The sequence below is a fragment of the Vulpes vulpes genome, chromosome X, assembly GCF_048418805.1.
Source record: "Vulpes vulpes isolate BD-2025 chromosome X, VulVul3, whole genome shotgun sequence".
In the NCBI taxonomy this organism is placed as follows: Eukaryota; Metazoa; Chordata; class Mammalia; order Carnivora; family Canidae; genus Vulpes; species Vulpes vulpes.
Window position 1 is genome coordinate 54972193 of NC_132796.1, and position 21097 is coordinate 54993289.

A 21097-nucleotide genomic window follows, 5' to 3' on the forward strand; every position below is an offset into this window, starting at 1 on the left:
AGAAAGAGACAAAACAAGAAAAAGACTCTTAATTACAGATAACAAACTGATGGTTACCAGAGGGTGAAGATTTAGAAATGTGTTAAATAGGTGACAGGGATTAAGGAGTGCACTTGTCATGATGAGCACCAGGTGATGCATGGAAGCGTTGAATAACTATAGTGTACACCTGAAACTAATATAATACTATTGTACATATGAAACTAATATAATACTGTGTTAACCAACTGGAATTAAAATTTTTTAAAAGAATACAGAAAAGTAAATAAATGTATTAGGTAAATGGAGGATTTATCAGGCAGCTATGGAACATTTTAGGATCTTTATAAACTATATATATAGAAGGGGAAATGCTAAACTCAAAAAACACACAAATTGCTTGCAAGTGCTAACTCTAATTTACCTATTTATTTGTGAGGCTGGATTATATAACAACCTCAACCAATGCTATTTTAAATAAAGAACTCAATGTTTAGGTTGATAACCTTTTTCTTTTTTAGAAATCATGACATATTTTGTTTTCAGCCCAAGAAAAATCTCATCCATATACCCATGGTCAATTAATAAGGTTTTTCATTAGAAAACTTGTAGTTGTGTGCCTGGGTGGCTCAGTGGTTGAGCATCTGCCTCTGGCTCAGGTCGTGATCCCAGGGTCCTGGGATCAAGAACTGCATCGGGCTCCCTGCGGGGAGCCTACTTCTCCTTCTGCCTATGTCTCTGCCTCTGTGTGTCTCACATGAATAAATATATAAAATCTTAAAAAAAATAGGAAACCTGTAGTTATATGAGTCAATCAAAATATTTTGGAAGACAATAATCTTGAATATGCGTGCATACGTGTGTGTATTCTATGCAATACAATCATGTGTAAGAATTTCCAGTTATTTGTTATTCGCTCTTACCCCTTCTTTTGGGTCTGTGTGGAGTCCTCCTCCTGCATGACCATGCCAACATGTCCTCTTTTCTGGTAGTGGCCGGCCCTGAAGAGCCTAGTGGAAGATGATACCAAGTTGACCATCAGTTATTACAGGATTTCGGATCTTTAAAACTCTGACTTAGCTTAATCTAGTGAATATACCTCATACAAATTCATAAGCATAGCTTTCAGTTTAGCATGACAAAGCAAAACAACTTCACAATTAGCTTACAGAGACACTTATACAAAGAATATTGAAATATAATACTCATACATAAATTACTTTCTCTAAATAGCTTTTGAAATTAATGTTTAAAAACTTACATTACACTTCTATTTGACTTTATACAAGCTTTCTTACTGTCATTTGCTACTATAGTACTATATAATTTTACTAGATCATTGGCAAGGAAAGTATATCATGCAGTTAACTCATATCCTATCTGCATTCCACAGGCATACATTTTTGCTTTATACCTTAATATAGTTCATTTTACATAACTGATTCTTTTCCTTATTCTTGCTCATACAGATGTATGTATGTATATATATTATCAATGTATTTAATACTTCCTATCATATACTATAGTAAAATGGATGCATATTTTGTCTTTCTTGCTATACGGTAAATTTCTTGAAATTAAAGACACTCTCTTTCATCTTTGTATCTCCCATGGCCTATACCACAGTGTCTTGCACATGGACAAGATAGATTTCAATGCTTAATGGATTACTTTATAAAATAGACCTATCTATAAATCTCCCAACTAGCCTTAAAAATACAGAAACATGGGATCCCTGGGTGGCGCAGCGGTTTGGCGCCTGCCTTTGGCCCAGGGCGCGATCCTGGAGACCCGGGATCGAATCCCACATCGGGCTCCCTCTTGCATGGAGCCTGCTTCTCCCTCTGCCTGTATCTCTGCCTCTCTCTCTCTGTGACTATAATACATAAATAAAAAATTAAAAAAAAATACAGAAACATCTTTCTACTTTTTTAAAAGGTTTTAAGATTGTTAGGTTAGAGAAATATAAAAGTTATACTTGAGAAAATATAATGGTCATTTGAGAAAATATAATAGTTAAGAAAGACAGTAAAGCTTAGGTTCAAAATCTAAACTTCTTAATATTTAAAGTTTTTCCTCAATTAAATCATACTTAATGAAATAAATACATATAATGTTTCTTCAGTAGCCATAATAATCAATAATTACTGAATTAATGAAGGGCAAGATCTTTACAGACACAAATGTGTATCAATGCCAAATTATAATAGTATAAGCTTTGGGCCAAGCTATGAAAATGGAATCACAAAAAGCAAAAGTGCCTTATTATTCATACTAGTTGAGAAAAAAAAATAATTGTCATAAATGGGTTATTGATTCTTGGATCAACAATCTTAAAGCAGTTTTAAAGGGAAAACATGAAATATAAATTTTAGTGCTACAGTGTTTTTTGTGAGATTTTTTTTCTCCATTGAAAAGATTAAGCAACAAATTATTTCAAGGGGTCTGATGAATACCAAAAGATATTGAGGTCTTTGACAAAGCAAAAGATTGAAATGTAATTCACTTTTACAGCATCTGCATAAATTAGAACAAACCATTGTACCTTATAGTGGCAAATAATCATTAATCAAAAAGAAATAATAAAGGAAGTACTCAAGGCTAAGCTGTATTCTAATTTTCTAACCTTTTCTATCGTGGAGAATTGCCTGTATAATTTTAGAGCGCTGAGAAATTATAAAGTTGTCTTCCACTTATATTAACAATGTAAAATAACCCATATCAACAAGTAAAGTAACCATCAGGCTCCAAAAAGCTTAGAGTCCCTTCATACTCTGACAACTGAATATCTTCTAAGGTAAAGGAACTTCACTCACTTGAAAAGCTTATACCATTCCCTGTATTAGATATAAATTACAGGGAAAAATATAAGTGTCAACAAGCTGCCATTACATTTAAAAAAGCATTCTGAAAATGGTACTTTAGTTGGCACTGATATCAAGTGATTCAGAGTTCTTTAGGAGTAGAAAAATAATCAAGGTATCTACTACTATTTCCAGTAGCCAGAACGTAATTTCTTATTCATCTTTCAGTATTTAGAAAAGTATTTTGAAAAAATGAGAGACACAAAATATGTAGTATAAATTTGAAAATGTTCAAAGGGCTTGCATACTTTTCTGAGTTATATATAGAAGTATCTGCTTAATCTTACCTTGGTAACATCTAATATCTGTCTAGAGTTGCCTTTTCCCAGTCTCTGCCATGCAGTATATCTTAACGATTCTGGGATCTGAAAAAGAGAAAAGAATGAGGAAAAATTTTCAGAGTAAATAACATTAAAAGTTTGTTCTATTCTCCGATATATACGTTAGGAACCTCTAGTATAAAATGTCACTGAAAGCTACTAATTCCTTCTTGACCTTCTGACTAGTTGATCTCTGATATAAGCAGTGTTGATGTTCTCAACCATTACTATTACAGTATTACTACCAATTTCTTCATGTCACTTAGTAATTACTTTGTATATTTACATGCTTCTATGTTGGCTACATATATAATTGTTATATTCTCAATCTGGATCTTTCCCTTTTATCATTAAATACTATTCTACATTGTATCTTGTTACACTCTTTGTTTTAAAGTGTCTTTTGTCACATATAAGTACCACTATCCCAGCTTTCCCTTCATTTCATTTGCATGATAAATGTTTTTCCATACATTCACTATCAATGGACATGTGTCTTTTTTTTTTGGACATGTGTCTTTAAGTCTAAATGGAGTCTCCGGAGAAGGAGGAAGATACCAGAAGAGTAGGGGTCCTCAACTCCTCTGGTCCCACGAACTTACCTAGATAACTTTCAAATCATCCCGCACACCTACGAATTTGACCTGATATTTAAAGAGAGAACACTGGAATGCTACAGAGAAAAAAGTTTTCGACTCAAACAAGGGTGCATTTTACTTAGGTTGTGGATGATATTTTTGATTCAGCCCACTAATACACTCACTCTGCACTGAACAAAATGACTAGAAGGAAGAATTCACCACAAAAGAAACAACCAGAAGCAGTACTCTCTGGCACAGACTTACAGAATATGGAATTCACTTCGATGTCAGAAAGCCAAATCAGAAGCACAATTATAAAGTTATTGGTGACTCAAGAAAACATCAGACTTTGTAACGGCAGAATTGAAATCTAACCAGGCCGAAATTAAAAATCAATTAAATGAGATGCAATCAAAACTGGATGTCCCAACCCCTAGGGTTAATGAGGTGGAAGAAAGAGTGAGTGCCATAGAAGACAAGTTGATGGTAAGGAAGGAAGCAGAGGAAAAAAGAGAAAAACAATTAAGAAACAATGAGGAAAGGCTTAGGGAAACAAATGATAGCCTGAGAAGGAAGAATCCACATAGAACTGGGATTCCAGAAGAAGCCGAGAGAGGGAGAGAGAGAGAGAGAGAGAGAGAGAGAGAAGGCCACAAAGTATATTTGAACAAATCATAGCTGAGAACTTCCCTAATTTGGGGAGGGAAAAAGCCATTCAGAAACAAGAAATATACCGGTCCACTCGAAAAATTAGTAAAAACCATACAACACCTCGACATTTAATAATGAAACTTGCAAATTCCAAAGATAATGAGAAAATCCTTAAAGCTGTGAGAGACAAGAGATTCTTAAATTCTATGGGGAGAAATATCAGATTAACACCAGACCTCAACACAAAGACCTGGCAGACCAGAAAGGTCTGGCATGATATATTCAAGGTACTAAATGAGAAGAACTTCATGAAGCCAAGAATACAGTATCCAGCAATGCTGTCATTCAGAAGAGATGGAGAGATAAAGAGCTTCCAAGATAGGCAGAAACTGAAAGAATCTGTAACCACCAAACCAGCTCTGCAAGAAATATTAACAGGTACTCTAAAACAAAGAGGAAGCCCAAAGAAATAATCCACAATGACAGAGACTGAATAGGTATTACGATGACACTAAACTCATATCGTTCAATAGTCTGAACGTAAATGGACTAAATGACACCGTCGAAAGACAGAAGGTATCGGACTGGATAAAAAAGCAATCCCCATCTATTTGCTGTTTACAAGACACTCATTTTAAACATAAGGACACCTCCAACCTAAAAATGAAGGGGTGGAGAAGCATTTACCATTCAAATGGTCCTCAAAAGAAAGCTGGGGTAGCAATCCTCGTATTAGATAAATTAAAGTTTATCCCATAGACTGCAGTAACAGATGAAGAAGGACACTATATCATACTTAAAGGGTCTATCCAGCAAGCAGACCAAACAATCATGAATATTTATGCCTCTAGTGTGGCAGCTGCCACATATATCAATCAATAACCAAAGTAAAGACATACTTAGATGATAATACACTAATAGTAGGAAACTTCAACACAGCACTTTCTGAAAATGACAGATCTTCTAAGCACAACATCACCAAAGAAACAAAGGCCTTAAATGATACACTGGACAAGATGGATTTCACAGATATTTACAGACCGTTCCTTCCAAACGCAGTTGAATACAAATTCTTCTAAAGTATACATGGAACTTTCTCCAGAATAGACCACATACTAGGTCAAAAATCAGGTCTCAACTGATACCAAACGATTGGGATTGTCCCCTGCATAATTGCAGATGACAATGCTTTGAAGCTAGAACTCAATCACAAGAAGAAATTTGGAAGAAACTCAAACAAATGGAGGTTCAAGAGCATCCTACTAAAAGATGAATGGGTCAACCAGGAAATTAGAAAACAATTTAAAAGATTCATGGAAACTGATGCAAAACAAGATACAACCGTTCAAAAATCTTTGGGATACAGAAAAGCAGTCCTAAGAGGGAAAAGCATCGCAATACAAGCATCTCTCAAAAAAATTGGGAGAAAATTCAAATAAACAAGCTAACCTCACACCAAAGGAATTGGAGAAAGAACAGCAACTAAAACCTACACCAGGCATAAGGGAGATAACACAGATTCAAGTAGAACTCGATGAAATAGCAGAAGAACTGTAGAACAAATCAACAAAACCAGGAGTTGGTGTTTTGAAAGAATTAATAAAATAGGTAAACTCCCAACCAGCCTTGTTTTAAAAAAAAAGAGAGAGAGAGAGAGAGAGAAAAGACTCATATTAATAAAATCATGAAATAAAGAGGAGAGGTCACAACCAATACCAAGGAAATACAAACTATTTTAATAATGTATTATGAGCAGTTATACATTAACAAATTAGGCAATCTGGAAAAAATGGATGCATTTCTGGAAAACCACAAATTACCAAAACTGGAACAGGAAGAAATAGAAAACCTGAACAGGCCAATAACCAGGGAGGAAATTGCAGCAGTCAAGAAAAACCTCCCAAAACTCAAAAGTCCAGGGCCAGATGGCTTCTCAGAAGAATTCTATTAAATGTTCAAAGAAGAAATAAAACCTATTCTAATAAAGCTGTTCTGCAAGATAAAAAGGGACAGAATACTTCCAAAGTCCTATTATGAAGCCAGCATCACCTTGATTCCAAAACCAGATAAAACCCCCACCAAAAAGGAGAATTATAAACCAATATCCCTGATGAACACCAATGCAAAAATCCTCAACAAGATACTAGCCAATAGGATTCAACAGTACATTAGGAATATCATTCACCACAACCAAATGGGATTTATCCCTGGGATGCAAGGCTGGTTCAACACTCATAAAACAATCAATGTGATAGAACACATCAACAAGGGAAAAAACAAGAACCATATGATCCTGTCACTACATGCAGAGAAAGCATTTGACAAAATACAACATCCATTCCTGATCAAAACTCTTCAGAGTGCAGGGATACAGTGAACATTCCTCAGCATCTTAACAGTCATCTACAAAAAGCCCATATCAAATATCATTCTCAGTGGGGACAAACTGAGAGTCTTTCTCCTAAGATCAGGGACATGACAGGGATGTCCACTCTCACCACTGCTATTCAACATATCACTAGAAGTCCGAGCCTCAGCAATCAGACAACCACAAGAAACCAAATCCATTGAAATTGGCAAAGAAGTCAAACTCTCCCTCTTTGTAGATGACTTGATACTATATACAGAAAACCCAGAAATCTCCACAAGATTCCTAGAACTCATACAGCAATTTGGCAGTGTGGCAAGATACAAAATCAATGCCCAGAAGTCAGTGGCATTTCTATACACTAACAATAATATTGAAGAAAGAGAAATTAAGGAGTCAATCCCATTTACAATGGCACCCAAAACCGTAAGATACCAAGGAATAAACCTAACCAAAGAGGTAAAGGATCTATACCCTAAAAACTACTGAACACTTCTGAAAGAAATTGAGAAGACACAAAGAGATGGAAAAATATTCCATGCTCATGGATTGGAAGAATTAATATTGTGAAAATGTCTATGCTACCCAGGGCAGTTTACATGCTCAATGCAATCCCTATAAAAATACCTTGCACTTTTTTCAGAGTTGGAACAAAAAATCTTAAGATTTTTATAGAATCAGAATAGCCAGGGGACTATTGCAAAAGAAAACCAATGCCGGAAAAAAAAAAAAAAAAGAGAAAAAAAGAAAACCAATGCCGGGGGGCATAACAAGGCTGGAATTCAAGTTGTGCTACAAAGCTGTGATCATCAAGACAGTGTGGTACTGGCACAGAAACAGACACATAGATCAATAGAACAGAATAGAGAACCCATAAATGGGCCCTCACCTCTATGGTCAAATAATATTCGACAAAGCAGGAAAGAATATCCACGGGAAAAAGGACAGTCTCTTCAATAAATGGTGCTGGGAAAATTGCACAGCCATGTGCAGAAGAATGAACCTGGACCATTCTCTTACACCATCCACAAAGATAAACTCAAAATGGATGAAAGATCTACATGTGAGACAAGAATCCAACAAAATCCTCGAGGAGAACACAGGCAACACCCTTTTTGAACTTGGCCAGAGTAACTTCTTGCAAGATACATTAAGGCAAAGGAAACAAAAGCGAAAATGAACTATTGGGACTTAATCAGGATAAAAAGCTTCTGCACAGCAAAAGCAACTGTCAACAAAACTAAAAGAGAATCTACAGAATGGGAGAAGATATTTGCAAATGACATATCTGATAAAGGGCTAGTCCAAGATCTATAAAGAAGTTATCAAACTCAACACTCAAGAAACAATCCACTCATGAAATGGGCAGAAGATATGAATAGACATTTCTCCTAAGAAGACATAAACATGCCCAACAAGCACATGGGAAAATGCTCCAAATCACTTGCCATCAGGGAAATACAAATCAAAACCATAATGAGATACCAGTGAGAATGGTGAAAATTAACAAGACAGGAAACAACAAATGTTGGAGAGGATGTGGAGAAAGGGGAACCCTCTTGCACTGTTGGTGGGAATGCAAAGTGGTACAGCCACTCTGGAAAACAGTGTGGAGGTTCCTCAAAGTTAAAAATAGAGTGACCCTATGACCCAGCAATTGCACTGCTACTACTAATCTACTGGAGATTTACCTCAAAGATACAGATGCAGTGATAAACCAAGATAACTGCACCCCAACGTTTATAGCAGCAATGTCCACAATAGCCAAACTGTGGACGGAGACTTAGTGTCCTTCAGCAGATGAATGGATAAAGAAGATGTGGTATATATATGAATCGAATATTAGCCATCAGAAGAGACAAATACCCACTATTTGCTTCAATGTGGACGAACTGTAGGGTATTATGTTGAGTGAAATAAGTCAATCAGAGAAGGACAATCATCATATGGTTTCACTCATACACGGAATATAAGAAATAGCGAAAGGGATTGTAAGGGAAAGCAGGGGAACTGAGCAGGAAAAATTATAGAGGGAGACAAACCATGAGAGACTCCTATCTCTGGTAAACAACCAAAGGGTTGCAGAAGGGGGGGTAGGTAGGGTTATGGGGTAACTGGGTGACAGGCACTGAGGAGGGCACTTGATGGGATGAGCACTGTGTGTTATTCCATATGTTCGCAAAAAGAACTTCAATTAAAAAGGTTTTATTTGCTTATTTGAGACAGAGAAAGCATAGATAGAGAGGAGGGTGAGAGGGAGGAGAAGCAGGAAAAAAACAAAAAACCAAACAAATGGAAAAAGTCTGAATGGAATCTCTTACAGGATGCATACAGATGGGTCTTGCAATTTTGTCAATTAAGTCACCCTATATCTTTAAAATTGAGCATTCAGTTCATTTATATTTAAATAAATTGTTGACAGGTATGTACCTAATTGCCATTTTGTTACTTGTTCTACAGTTGTTTTGCAGTTCTTTCTTTTCTCGCTCTCTTCCCTTGTGGTTTGATAGCTTTCTTTAGCGTTATTCTTTGATTCCTTTCTCTTTATTTTTTGTGTATGTACACAGGTTTGGGATTTGTGGTTACCATTAGGTTCATAAATAACATCTAAAATGTAGCAGTCTATATTCGGTTAGTAGCTGTTAATACCAAACACATTCTAAAAGCATTAAATTTTGTTACTACTGCCATGTTTTATGTATATGATGTCATACTTTCCATCCTTTTATTTTATGAATACCTTGACTGATGTTTGAATATATAACTGTCTTTAATGTTTTTGTATTTAGACTCCATACTGGTTTTATATTTTATTTTTTTAAAGATTTTATTTATTTATTCACGAGAGAGAGAGAGAGAGAGGCAGAGACACAAGCAGAGGAAGATGCAGGCTCCATGCAGGGAGCCTGACATGGGACTCGATCCTGGGTCTCCAGGCCAGGCCCTGGGCTGAAGGTGGCACTAAACCACTGAGCACCCGGGTTGCCCATCCATACTGGTTTTATAAGTTATTAATCTACCACTTTTATTTTATTTATCTGTGAAATTTTTTCCTTTCATAATTTTCTTACTCCTGATTATGGCTTTTTCTTTCCACTCAGAGTTCTTTTTAATATTTCTTGAAGGCCAGTTTAAAGGTTATGAACTCCTTTAACTTTTGTTTATCTGGGAATCACTTTATCGCTCCTATTCTGAATAATAACCTTGCCAGGCAGAGTATTCTTGGTTGCATATTTTTCCTTTCAGTGCTTTAAATGCCACTTCCTTTTTAACTGCAATGTTTCTGATGAAAAATCAACTGATAGCCTTATGGAGTTTCCCACATAATATACATAATTCCACCCCAAAATAGCAAAATACACATTCTCTTCCAATGCACATGCTGCCCTTCCAGGACAGATCACATGTGAGGTCACAAAACAAGACTTAATAAATTCTAAAAGACTGAAGTCATATCATGCATGTTTTCTGAACACAATGGTATAAAACGAATCAGTAGCAAGAATAATTTGAAAAGAACACAAACACATGGAGGCTAAATAACATGCTACCAAACAATGAATGGGTCAACCAAGAAATCAAAGAGAAAATTTTAAAAATACATGGAGATAAAGGAAAATGAAAACACAACAGTATAAAATCTCTGCGATGCAGAAAAGCTGTACTAAGAGGAAAGGTTCTAGCAACAAAAGCCTATTTCAAGAAACAAGAAAAATCTAAAATAACCTAACTGTACACCTAAAGGAGCTACAAAAAGAAGATGCAAATACCAAAGCAAGTAAAAGAAAATTTTAAAAATTCATCAGAAATAAAAGAAATAGAGACTGACAAAACAATAGAACAGATCAATGAAGCCATGAGCTGGTTCTTTGAAAAGATAAACAAAACTGATAAATTCTAGCCCAGACTCATCAAGAAAAAAGAGAGATGACTCAAATAAATAAAATCAGAACCAAAGGAGAAATAAATGACACCACAGAAATACAAAGGATTATAAATTAACAGTATGAAAACTTCTATGCCAATAACTTGGCAAACTGTGAGAAATGGATAAATTCCTAAAAACGTATAACTTTTCAACACTGAATCAAAAAGAGAAAATTTGAACAGATCCATTATACACAAGGAAATTTTATCAGTAATCAAAAAACTCCCAACAAACAAAAGCCTGGAACCAGACAGCTCCACAGGTGAATTCTATCAAACATTTAAAGCAGAGTTAATACCTATTCTTCTCAAGCTATTCATAAAAATAGAAGAGAAAGCAAAGTTTCCAAATTCATTCTAAGAGGCCAACATTGCTGATACCAAAACTAGACAAAGACAAACACAAAAATTAAAACTACAAGCCAATATCCTTGATGACCATAGATGTATAAACCCTTTACAAAATATTAGCAAAGCAAATCCAACAATACATTTAAAAAAAATCATTCACCATGACCATGTGGAATTCATTCCAGGGAATGCAAGGGTGGTTCAATATTCACAAATCAATCAACAAGATACATATCACTAACGAGAAAAAATGAAAAGAATATGATCATTTCAATAGATGTAGAAAAAGCATTTGACAAAGGACTACATCCATTAGTGATAAAAAACTCTCAATAGTAAGTTTAAAGAGAACATACCTCAACGTGATAAAGGACATATGTGAAAAATGTAGAGGTAACATCAAACTCGAAGGTGAAAAGTCCTGTTCTAAGATCAGGAACAAGACAAAGGGTGTCCACTTTTACTCAGCATAGTACTAGAAGTCCTAGCCATAGTAATAAGACAACAAAAAGAATATAAATAAAGCATCCATATTGGTAAAGAAGTAAAACATTCACTATTTGCAGATGACAAGATATTATATATAAAAACCCCAAAGCACCAAAAAATGACTAGAACTGATAAATTAAGATGCAGGATACAAAATTAATACACAGAAATCTCTTGTAATTCCATACACTAATAATGAAGTAGTAGAAAGTGAAATTAAGAAAACAATCCCGTGTACAACTACACCATAAAGAATAAGATACCTAGGAATAAACTTAGGAGATTTCTTTTATTGCCCATAAATACACATAAATCCAAAACCACAGGCAACGTCAGAGAGATGATTATGCTTCTATATATGCCTTAAAAGATAAAAAAAATAAAAATTAAATGTGTGGCTCAGGTATAAAGTAAATTATATCACTTATTTAAAAGGTCAAATTGTATTTTCTTTTTTCCTTCTTTTAATCTAGGTTTGCCTTTTTTTTCCCCTGAAGTCCTCAAAGTCTTCAACCCCAATTCTTTCTAAATGGCTTTTATTCACTTTTAAAATACTCCCCCCACTTTTACTAACTCCCTTTACTGTATTTTATTATGTTCTACCTCACATCTGTTCCCTGTTTAGTCTAAATCTAAATGCTAAATTTAAAGAGTGGTCCCAAGATCAGTTTTGCTAAATATGTCCATATAACTAGCAGATGGACTCCAGCGAAAGATTCCTTAGGCCAAGTTTTTGTTGTAATAATGTTCAAAAAGTGGAGTTGAAAGGAGCCAGAATTAACAACCTCTCCATGGTAATACCAGAGACATCTGTAAAATGGACACACATCCTTCTGAAATGCACATTCAATTTAGTGAGGAAGAAATATGGTTCTCAGGTCAAATCTCCCCTAAATGGCAAATAATACTTAGGCTTTCCTTAAGCTATAAATACATGGTACAAATGGATTAATGTTTCAATATAAATGTTAATGTTGTACACTGCAAAACAGAAAAAAACCAAATCAATCAAAAACTAACATCCATATACAAAAAAGGTAACCAAATTAACTCCATTGATTTCTAAAATGTAATGAACAGTAGTACATTCCTGTTTATGTATGTTTATGAACATATAATACATATCCTGAATTATAAATATTTCAAAAATACTAATGGCTATTTTCATATTGACTTGCCAAACCCAAGCTCCTACATGACTCTACATATCCTCAAACTCCACAGCCATCCACTGTTATTGGTGCCTTTTGGGGGCTTAAAGCAATTGTTTCCCTCACTGACTTTCTCCATACTCATACCTTAAACAATCTTTACTCTCAAATTTCCTGTTTTCCATAAGTTCCCAGTTTAAGTAACCAGACATTGAGGAAAATCTTGTCTGTTTGCACATTTATATGCAATTTAATATTCTTTGCCTTTCAAACTTTGCCCAGTTATCTCAAGTAAATATCCACCTTTTTTCCTCTTTCAAAATGATGCCTATAAATGGCCAATATCTAACACATGAATGTTGGTAATACACTTAAATAGTAAAACTTTCCATTCTGAAGTGATGTTGGTCAAAATTAAAACAACTTACCATAAAATATAAACTCCTGAAAATATTTATAAATCCCTTCAGAATATCCAGCTATCTAAACTTCTTTAATCAAACCATTTTGTCCCATAAGCATCAGGATTCAAGGTGAATAATTTTAAATTGTTCATATTCAAATTGAACCTCTAGTACTAAAATAGCATTGTTAAAATTATAAACTATTTCTAGCATATAAAAGTTCAGAAACAAAATGAATACAGGTACAGTCAGTATCCAGCTTAAGAAATAACAGATAAAAAGAAACCTCTGATATGCCCTTCTACGTTATCTGCTTCCTATTCCTCAGAGAGAATCAGCATTGATTATTTAAAATCTTTCACTACAAAAGAAAAAATAATAGTCACATAATGGGTTAACTTCTTCTGAGGGCTAGTCCCTCCACTTAAAATGTTGTTTCAATTAGACTCAGGAAAGATGGCAGAGTAGGAGGATCCTGAGCTCAACTTGTCCCAAAGACATACTGAAGTAACAGCTACATCTATGTGCTAATAACTCTAAAGAGGACCTGAAGACTGACAGAACTTCCACAGCTAATTGTGGACAGAAGGCCACATAGAAAAGGATAAAATGAGTAAGACATGGCTGTGAACTAAACCCCCAGCACAATTGACTATGCATGTAGGGACATCACAAGCACTGAGAAGAGGATCATATCCCATATGAAGCATCTCCATCACTGGGAATCCACACTGGGAACACAAGTCCCCATCTAGTCTAGCTTTGAATACCAACAGGGCTTAACTCCTGAAGGCAACCCAGTCTGTAGACTTAAAGTGCCAGCACACTAAATAACTCAGCCTGAGATACAGCACAGAAGCAGCAGTTTAAAAAGTACCTGAGGGGGGCCTGGATGGCTCAGTTGATTGGGCATTTGCCTTTGGCTTGGGTCATGATCCCAAGGTCCTGGGATTGAGCCCACTGCCAGACTCCCTGCTCGGTGAGGAGTCTACTTCTCCCTCTTCCCTCTACCCCACCTCCTGCTTAAACTCTTTCTCTCTCAAATTTAAAAAAAAAAAAGCCCCTGGGGTATAAGTGAAGATTTACTGACTAATCTTAAGACGTGTGCTGGACAGAAAATGATCTATAGATTTCTCTAGGAACAAAATTGTTGGCATGTGCCACTTCTCTTCCCCTATGCCAGCCTAGAAAGCTGAATGTTTGGAGGAGCCAGCACTAACACTCTTCATCTACCTTGCTAGCACTGCATGTCCCACCACAGAGGAAACAGGAATATTTCTTAAATTAAAGAACAAGGGAAAAAAATCACAGTAGAAGGTTAAATGAAATGGAGATACGCAATATATTTGATAAAGAATTCAAAGTAATGGCCATAAAGATACTCAATGGACTTGAAAAAAAAGGTGGATAAACATATAGAGAATTTCAAAAAAGAGACTGAAAATATAAAAAGAACTACTCAGATCTGAAAAATTCAATAACTAAAGCAAAAAATATGCTATAAGGGAATCAAGAGCAGATTAGAAGATACAGAGGAATTAATCATCAATCTACTAGATAGGGTAATGGAAAGTAAGCTGAAGAGCAAAAAGAATAAACAATAATAAAAAATGAGAATAAGATAAGGGAACAGTGCAACATCATCAAGCATTATAGGAATCCTAGAATAAGAGAGGGAGAGAGAAAACTTTTTCATATAAATTGGTGCAAACACTGTGGAAAACAGTATGGAGGTTCCTAAAAAAATTAAAATAGAAATACCGTTATCACTCAGTAATACTGCCACTACTGGATATCTAACTCAAAGAAAACAAAAACTAATTTGAAAAGATATATGTACCCCTATGTTTATTTCCCTATTTACAGTACCCAAGATTTGGAAACAGCCCAAGTGTACGTGGATGAACAGATGAAAAAAGATGTGGCTTCAACCACTGGGGAAATGGCAGAGTATGAGAATCCTGGGCTCACCTTGTCCCATGGACACACCAAGCTAACAGCTAGACCTGTGAAACTAACTCTGAAAATGACCTGAAGACTAACAGAAAAGACTTATTACCACAGTTAATCTTAGAGAGAAGGCCACATCAAAAATGGCAGGAGGAACAGAGATGCAGTTGAGAACCAAACCCCCCACTGAGACTTAACCATTGGGGCTTAACTTTGTGAGATTTTACAATCAGTGGGGATAAACTCTGGGTACTTTAAAACTAGTTTAGCTCTAGGAAAGCCAGAGGGCCATAGGAAACTGAGTGCCTGCCCTTAAAGACCCAGCATAAAAATAACTCATCCAAGACACAGCACAGAACCAGCAGTTTAAAATATACCTAGGATATATATGATGGGCATTTATTCATTAGTTACAGAATGCTTGCTGGTGGGGACAGGGATCTTTAGCACACTCCCTAAGAACAAGTACAGTGAGCATGCTTTCTCTACCCAAACCCCAGGTTAGATGGCCAGACAATTGAGGGAATGAACAAGAACAATCTATCTTGCTAGCACATGCCTTACATCCGAGTTCTCTTGCCTATCTGCCCCATCCAACTTGGCCCACTTGGCAGGCATCCCACTGAAGCAGCTCCTGCCCCAAACACCCTACAATCAAACCTGAAATTGAATGAAGCCACTACAAAATGACTCCTACCCTGAGTAAGATGACTGCATACAATTGTGTACCCACAGTCTGAGCAGCTGAAACTTATTCCTAGACAGCTAAAGGAGAGTGCCCTGCAGTTTAGGGTGACTGTAGCCCTGGCAGATGGACTGTTGGTAGGCATCTGATCTGACTGCTGCCCTGCCCCACCAACAAAACACTCCAAAGGTGAATGGCAGGGAGAGCATCCTAGAGTTCCCTGTGACTGCAATAAAAAAAAAGTCTGGGAGCAGAAACTTGGTCTTGAGTACTGCCCACCAACGAAAGTCTCTCAGGAGGCAGCACAGGGAGACCATACTACCAATTAGTGAGAGTACAGCCCTGGTAGATGGAGTAAGGGTAGTCATCTGTTCTGGCCAATGACACCACTCAACAACAAGCCTGCAACATGTCCAGACAAGCCCATTAACAACAAAGATACAAATCCCGCTCAGTGAGCCCCAAACAGGCAAAGTGAGCAACTATCCTGACTAGACTGAGGGTAAAGGTGACTTAGCCACTGAGGTAGGGCCAATGCAGCCCACATAGGATATACCTGCTTTACAGGAAACCATAGAGTTCTTTTTAGTAAGGTCACTACTTTAAAGATCAGGAAACATAGCAGACTTTCCCAACAAATAGAAACAAACCAAGAGCTATAGAAAGTGAGAAGACAGAGAAATATGTCCCAATGAAAGAACAGGACAAAACCACAATAAAAGAACTAAATGAAACAAAGATAAACAATATGCCCAATAAGGAATACAAAGTAATGGTCATAAACACTCACTGGATCTGAGAAGAGTAGAGAATCTCAGTGAGACCTTCAACAAAGAGAGAAAATATAAAAAAGGACCAAGCAAGGGCACTTGGATGCTCAGTTAGTTGAGCATCCCACTCTTGGTTTCAGCTCAGGTCATGATCTCATGGGTATTGAAGCTGAGCCCTTTGTTGGGCTCTGTGATCAGAAGGGGGTCTGCTTGAAGGTCCTCTCCCTCTGCCACTCCACACTCTCTCTCTCTCAAGAAAAATAAATAAATAAATCTTAAAAATAATAGAACCAATCAGAGATGAACTCAATAACTGCCATTAAAAATACGCAAGAAGGAATCAGTAGCAGATTACAGGATACAGAAGAAAGGATCAGTCGTCTGGAAGGCAGGGTAATGGAAAATAACCAAGATAAATGGCAAAAATTTTAAAAAGAGTAATAAAAAATGAAATAGGTTAAGGGAATTCACCAACATCATCAAACATTATAATATTAGCATTATATGAATCCCAGAAGAAGAGACATAGAAGGGGTCAGAAATTTTATTTGAAGAAACAATAGCTGAAAACTTCTCTAATCTGGAGAATGACACAAACATCCAGAAGACACAGAGAGCCCCCAAACAAAAACACCCAAGGAGGTCCACACCAAGACACATAATACTGAAAATGGCAAAAAGTAATGATAAAGAGAGAATGGTAAAAGCAGCAAGAAAAAAGCAAACAGTTACATGCAAGGGAAACTCTTTAAGGCTTTCAGCTGACTTTTCAGAAGACCAAAAGGAAGTGACATGTATAGTACTTTAAATATAGTCAAAAGTCAGAAAAATATACTTTGACTATATTCAAAGTACTGAAAAAACAAAACCCTCAACCAAAGATACTCTAACCAGCAAGGTTAGCATTCAGAAAACAAGGATAGATAAACAATTTCCTAGACAAACAAAACTTAAAAGGAGTTCATCACCACTAAACCAACCTTATATGAAATGTTAAGAGAAACTGAGAAGAAATAAAAGGCCATAATGAGAACTAATTTATAAAAGGAAAAGATTTCACAGGTACAGGCAAGCATAAAGTAAAAGTAGTAGATTAATCACTAATAAAACCAGCATGGAGGTTAAACTGCAAAAGCAGTAAAATCAATTAAATCTACAAAAATTAGTCAAGGGATTCACAAAATAAAAGAATGTAAAATAGAATACTATAAGCATAAGATGTGGGGGTTGGGAGTGAAAATTAAGTGCTTCAGGATGGTTTCAATGTTAACCAACCATCAACTTAATATAGAGTGCTATACACATAAGATGTTATGTATGAACCAAATGGTAACCACAAATCAAAAACCAATCATAGATACAAAAAAAAAAAACACAAAGAAAAAGGAATCGAAGCATGACTAAAGCCATCAAATCACAAGGGAAGAGAGCAAGAGAAGAAGAAAGGAAGAGATTACAAAAACAACCATAAATCAAGTATCAAAATGGCAATTCATACATATCATTAACTACTTCAAATGTAAATAGACTAAATGCTCATATCACAAAATACAGTGACTGAACTGATAAAATAGCAAGACAAATCTATATGCTGTCTACAAGACTTATTTCAAACCTAAAGAGACATGCAGATTGAAAGTGAAAGGACAGAGAACATTTACCATGCAAGTGGAAGTGAAAAGAAAGCTAGGACAGCAATACTTATATTAGACAATATATACTTTGAAACAGATACAGCAGGGCAGCCCAGGTGGCTCAGTGGTTTAGCACCGCCTTCAGCACAAGGTGTGATCCTGGAGACCCAGGATTGAGTCCCACATCAGGCTCCCTGCATGGAGCCTACTTCTCCCTCTGCCTGTGTTTCTCTCTCTCTCCCTCTCTCTCTCTCTCTCTCTCATGAATAAATAAATAAAATCTTTTAAAAAATAAAAAATAAAACAGATACAGCACAAGACAAGAACATTTGTCATTGCTACATAATGATAAAGGGAACAATCCAAAATGAGAATATAAATTCTAAATATTTATGCACCCAACATGGGAGCACCTAAATACCTAAAGCAACTATTAAGAGAAGAAACTATCAGCAACAGTAGTACGTGACATTAACACCCAATGTACATCAATGAATATATTATCCAAAGAGAAAATCTACATGGAAACAGTGGCTTTAAATGACACATAAGAACAGATGGACCTAACATACAGGTACAGAACTATCCAACCAAAAAAAGTGAGATCCACATTCGTTCTAAGTGCACACTGAATATTCTCTGGAATGTTCTGGAATAGAAAAATACACAGAGATAAATGAAAATGAAAACAGAATAGTCCCAAATCTTTGGGATGAAACAAAATTACTCTAAAAGGGTAGATTATACCAATATAGGCCTAACTCGAGAAACAAGAAAATCTCAAATAAACAACCAAACATACACATGAAATAGCTAGAAAAATAAAACAAAGCCCAAACCCAGTAAAAAGTAGGAAATAATAGACTGGAGGAGAAATAAATGAAATAAAAAGTAGAAAAATAAATAGAAAACATCAATGGAAACAGGAGCTAGTTCTTTGAAAAGATAAAGTTGATAAACCTTTAGCCAGACTCATCAAGAAAAAAAAAGGGAAGACACTGATAAAATCAGAAATGAAGGAGGAGAAATAGCAACCAACACCATAGAAATACAAAATAAACGTGAATATAATGAAAAAGTATACACCAATAAATTGAACAACCCAAAGAAACAGATAAACTCCTAGAAATATATAAACATGAATGAAAAAGAAATAGAAAATTTGAAGAGACTAATTACTAGCAATGTGATTAAATCAGTATCAAAAAACTCCCAATAAACAAAAGCTCAGGACCAGGTGGCTTCACAGGTAAAAATCTACCAAACATTTAAAGAGTTAAAACCTGTTTTTCTGAAACTTCAAAAAACAGAAGAGGAAAGATTCCAAATTCATTCTACAAGGCCAGCATTACTGTGATATGAAAAACAAGAAAAGACACTACAGAAAAAAGAAAGCTATAGAACAATAACCCTGATGAACATAGATGCAAAAATCCTCAACAAAATATTAGCAAAGCAAATCCAACAATATATTTAAAAAGATCATTCACCATGATCAAGTGGGATTTATTCCTAGGTTGCAAGAGTGGTTCAATATTCACAAATCAATAAACATAATATATTAAAAGAAGCAAGGATAAAATTGATGCAGAAAAAACATTTGACAAAGGACTACATTCATTTTTGATGAAAAAAAATCTGAATAAAGTAGGTTTACAGGAAATAAATTTCAACTTAATAAAGGACATGTATGAAAAACCCTGAGCTAACATCATATTCAATGGTGAAAAACTGAACTTTTCCTCTAAGTTCAGGAACAAGACAACTGTGTGTCTACTCTCACAACTTTTATTCAACATGGTACTATAAGTCCTATCCACAGCAATCAGACAACGGAATAAAAAGGAAACCGAAAGAATAGGAGAAAATTTTTGCAAATGATATATCCAACAAGTGGTTAATATCCAAAACATATAAAGAACTTACACAACTCAACACCAAAACACAAATAACATGATTAAAAATGGGCAGAGGATCTGAAGAGACATTTTTTTCAAAGAGGACATAAATAGTCAATAGACACATGAAAAGATGCTCAACATCACTAATCACCAGGTAAATGCAAGTCAAAACCAGAATGAAATGCACATATCACAGACCTGTTCAGAATGGCTAGAATAAAAAGACAAATAGCAAGTGTTAGTGAGGATGTGGAGGAGAAGGAACCCTCATGCACTTTCAGTAGGAGTGCAAACTGGTGCAGGGACTATGGCAAACATTATGAAGGTTCGTCAAAAAATTGAAAATAGAATTACCATATAATTCAGAAATTCCACTACTTTGTATTTACCCAAAGGAAATGAAAACACTAACTGGAAAATATATATGAACATCTCTATTTACTACATTATTTACAATAGCCAAGAAATGGAAGTAACACAAGTGTCCATTGATAGCTGAATGGATAAAGAAACAAAACAAACTAACAAGCAAAGAAAAAAGAAAGAACAAAATAAATGACTCTGAAAATCAAAGAACAGATTGGTGGTTGCCAGAGAAGAGGTGAGTAGGAGACATGGGTGAAATAGATAAATAAGTTTGTGACTGAGTGATGCAGAAAACTTTTGAATCATTATATTGTACATCAGAAACTAATATAACACTATTGTAAATATATGAAAGTTTTAAAAATGTGGTATATTCTTACAACAGGATTTTACTCACTCATAAGAAGAATGAAATCTCACTACATGCACTAACATAGATGGACTAGAGTATATGAGGTTAAGTGAAATATGTCAGAGAAAGACAAATATCATATGATTTTACTTATATGTAAAATCCAAAAAAACAAAAACAAATACAAAAACAAAGAAACAAAAAATAGACTCTTAGTTACAAAGAACAATCTGATGGTTGCCAAACGACAGGTGGGTCAATCAGCAAAATTGACATAGATTAAGAGGTACAATTCCAGTTATGTAATAAATAAGACATAGGAATAAATAGTACAGCATAATTAATAAAGTTGTA

At 35.4% G+C, this 21097-nt stretch overlaps 1 protein-coding gene across 5 annotated transcripts in view; it reads right to left on the reverse strand.

Annotated features, from left to right (window-relative positions):
• Nucleotides 1-21097, reverse strand: part of ABCB7 (ATP binding cassette subfamily B member 7) — a 170383-nt gene that overhangs the window by 79921 nt on the left and 69365 nt on the right. For all 5 annotated transcript variants that reach the window (XM_025987806.2, XM_025987807.2, XM_025987809.2 and 2 more), the window contains 2 exons: nucleotides 3131-3208; nucleotides 903-989 (listed from right to left, as the gene is read on the reverse strand). In XM_025987806.2, the coding sequence (XP_025843591.1) occupies nucleotides 903-989; nucleotides 3131-3208 (165 nt within the window). The remainder of the gene's footprint in view (nucleotides 1-902; nucleotides 990-3130; nucleotides 3209-21097) is intronic.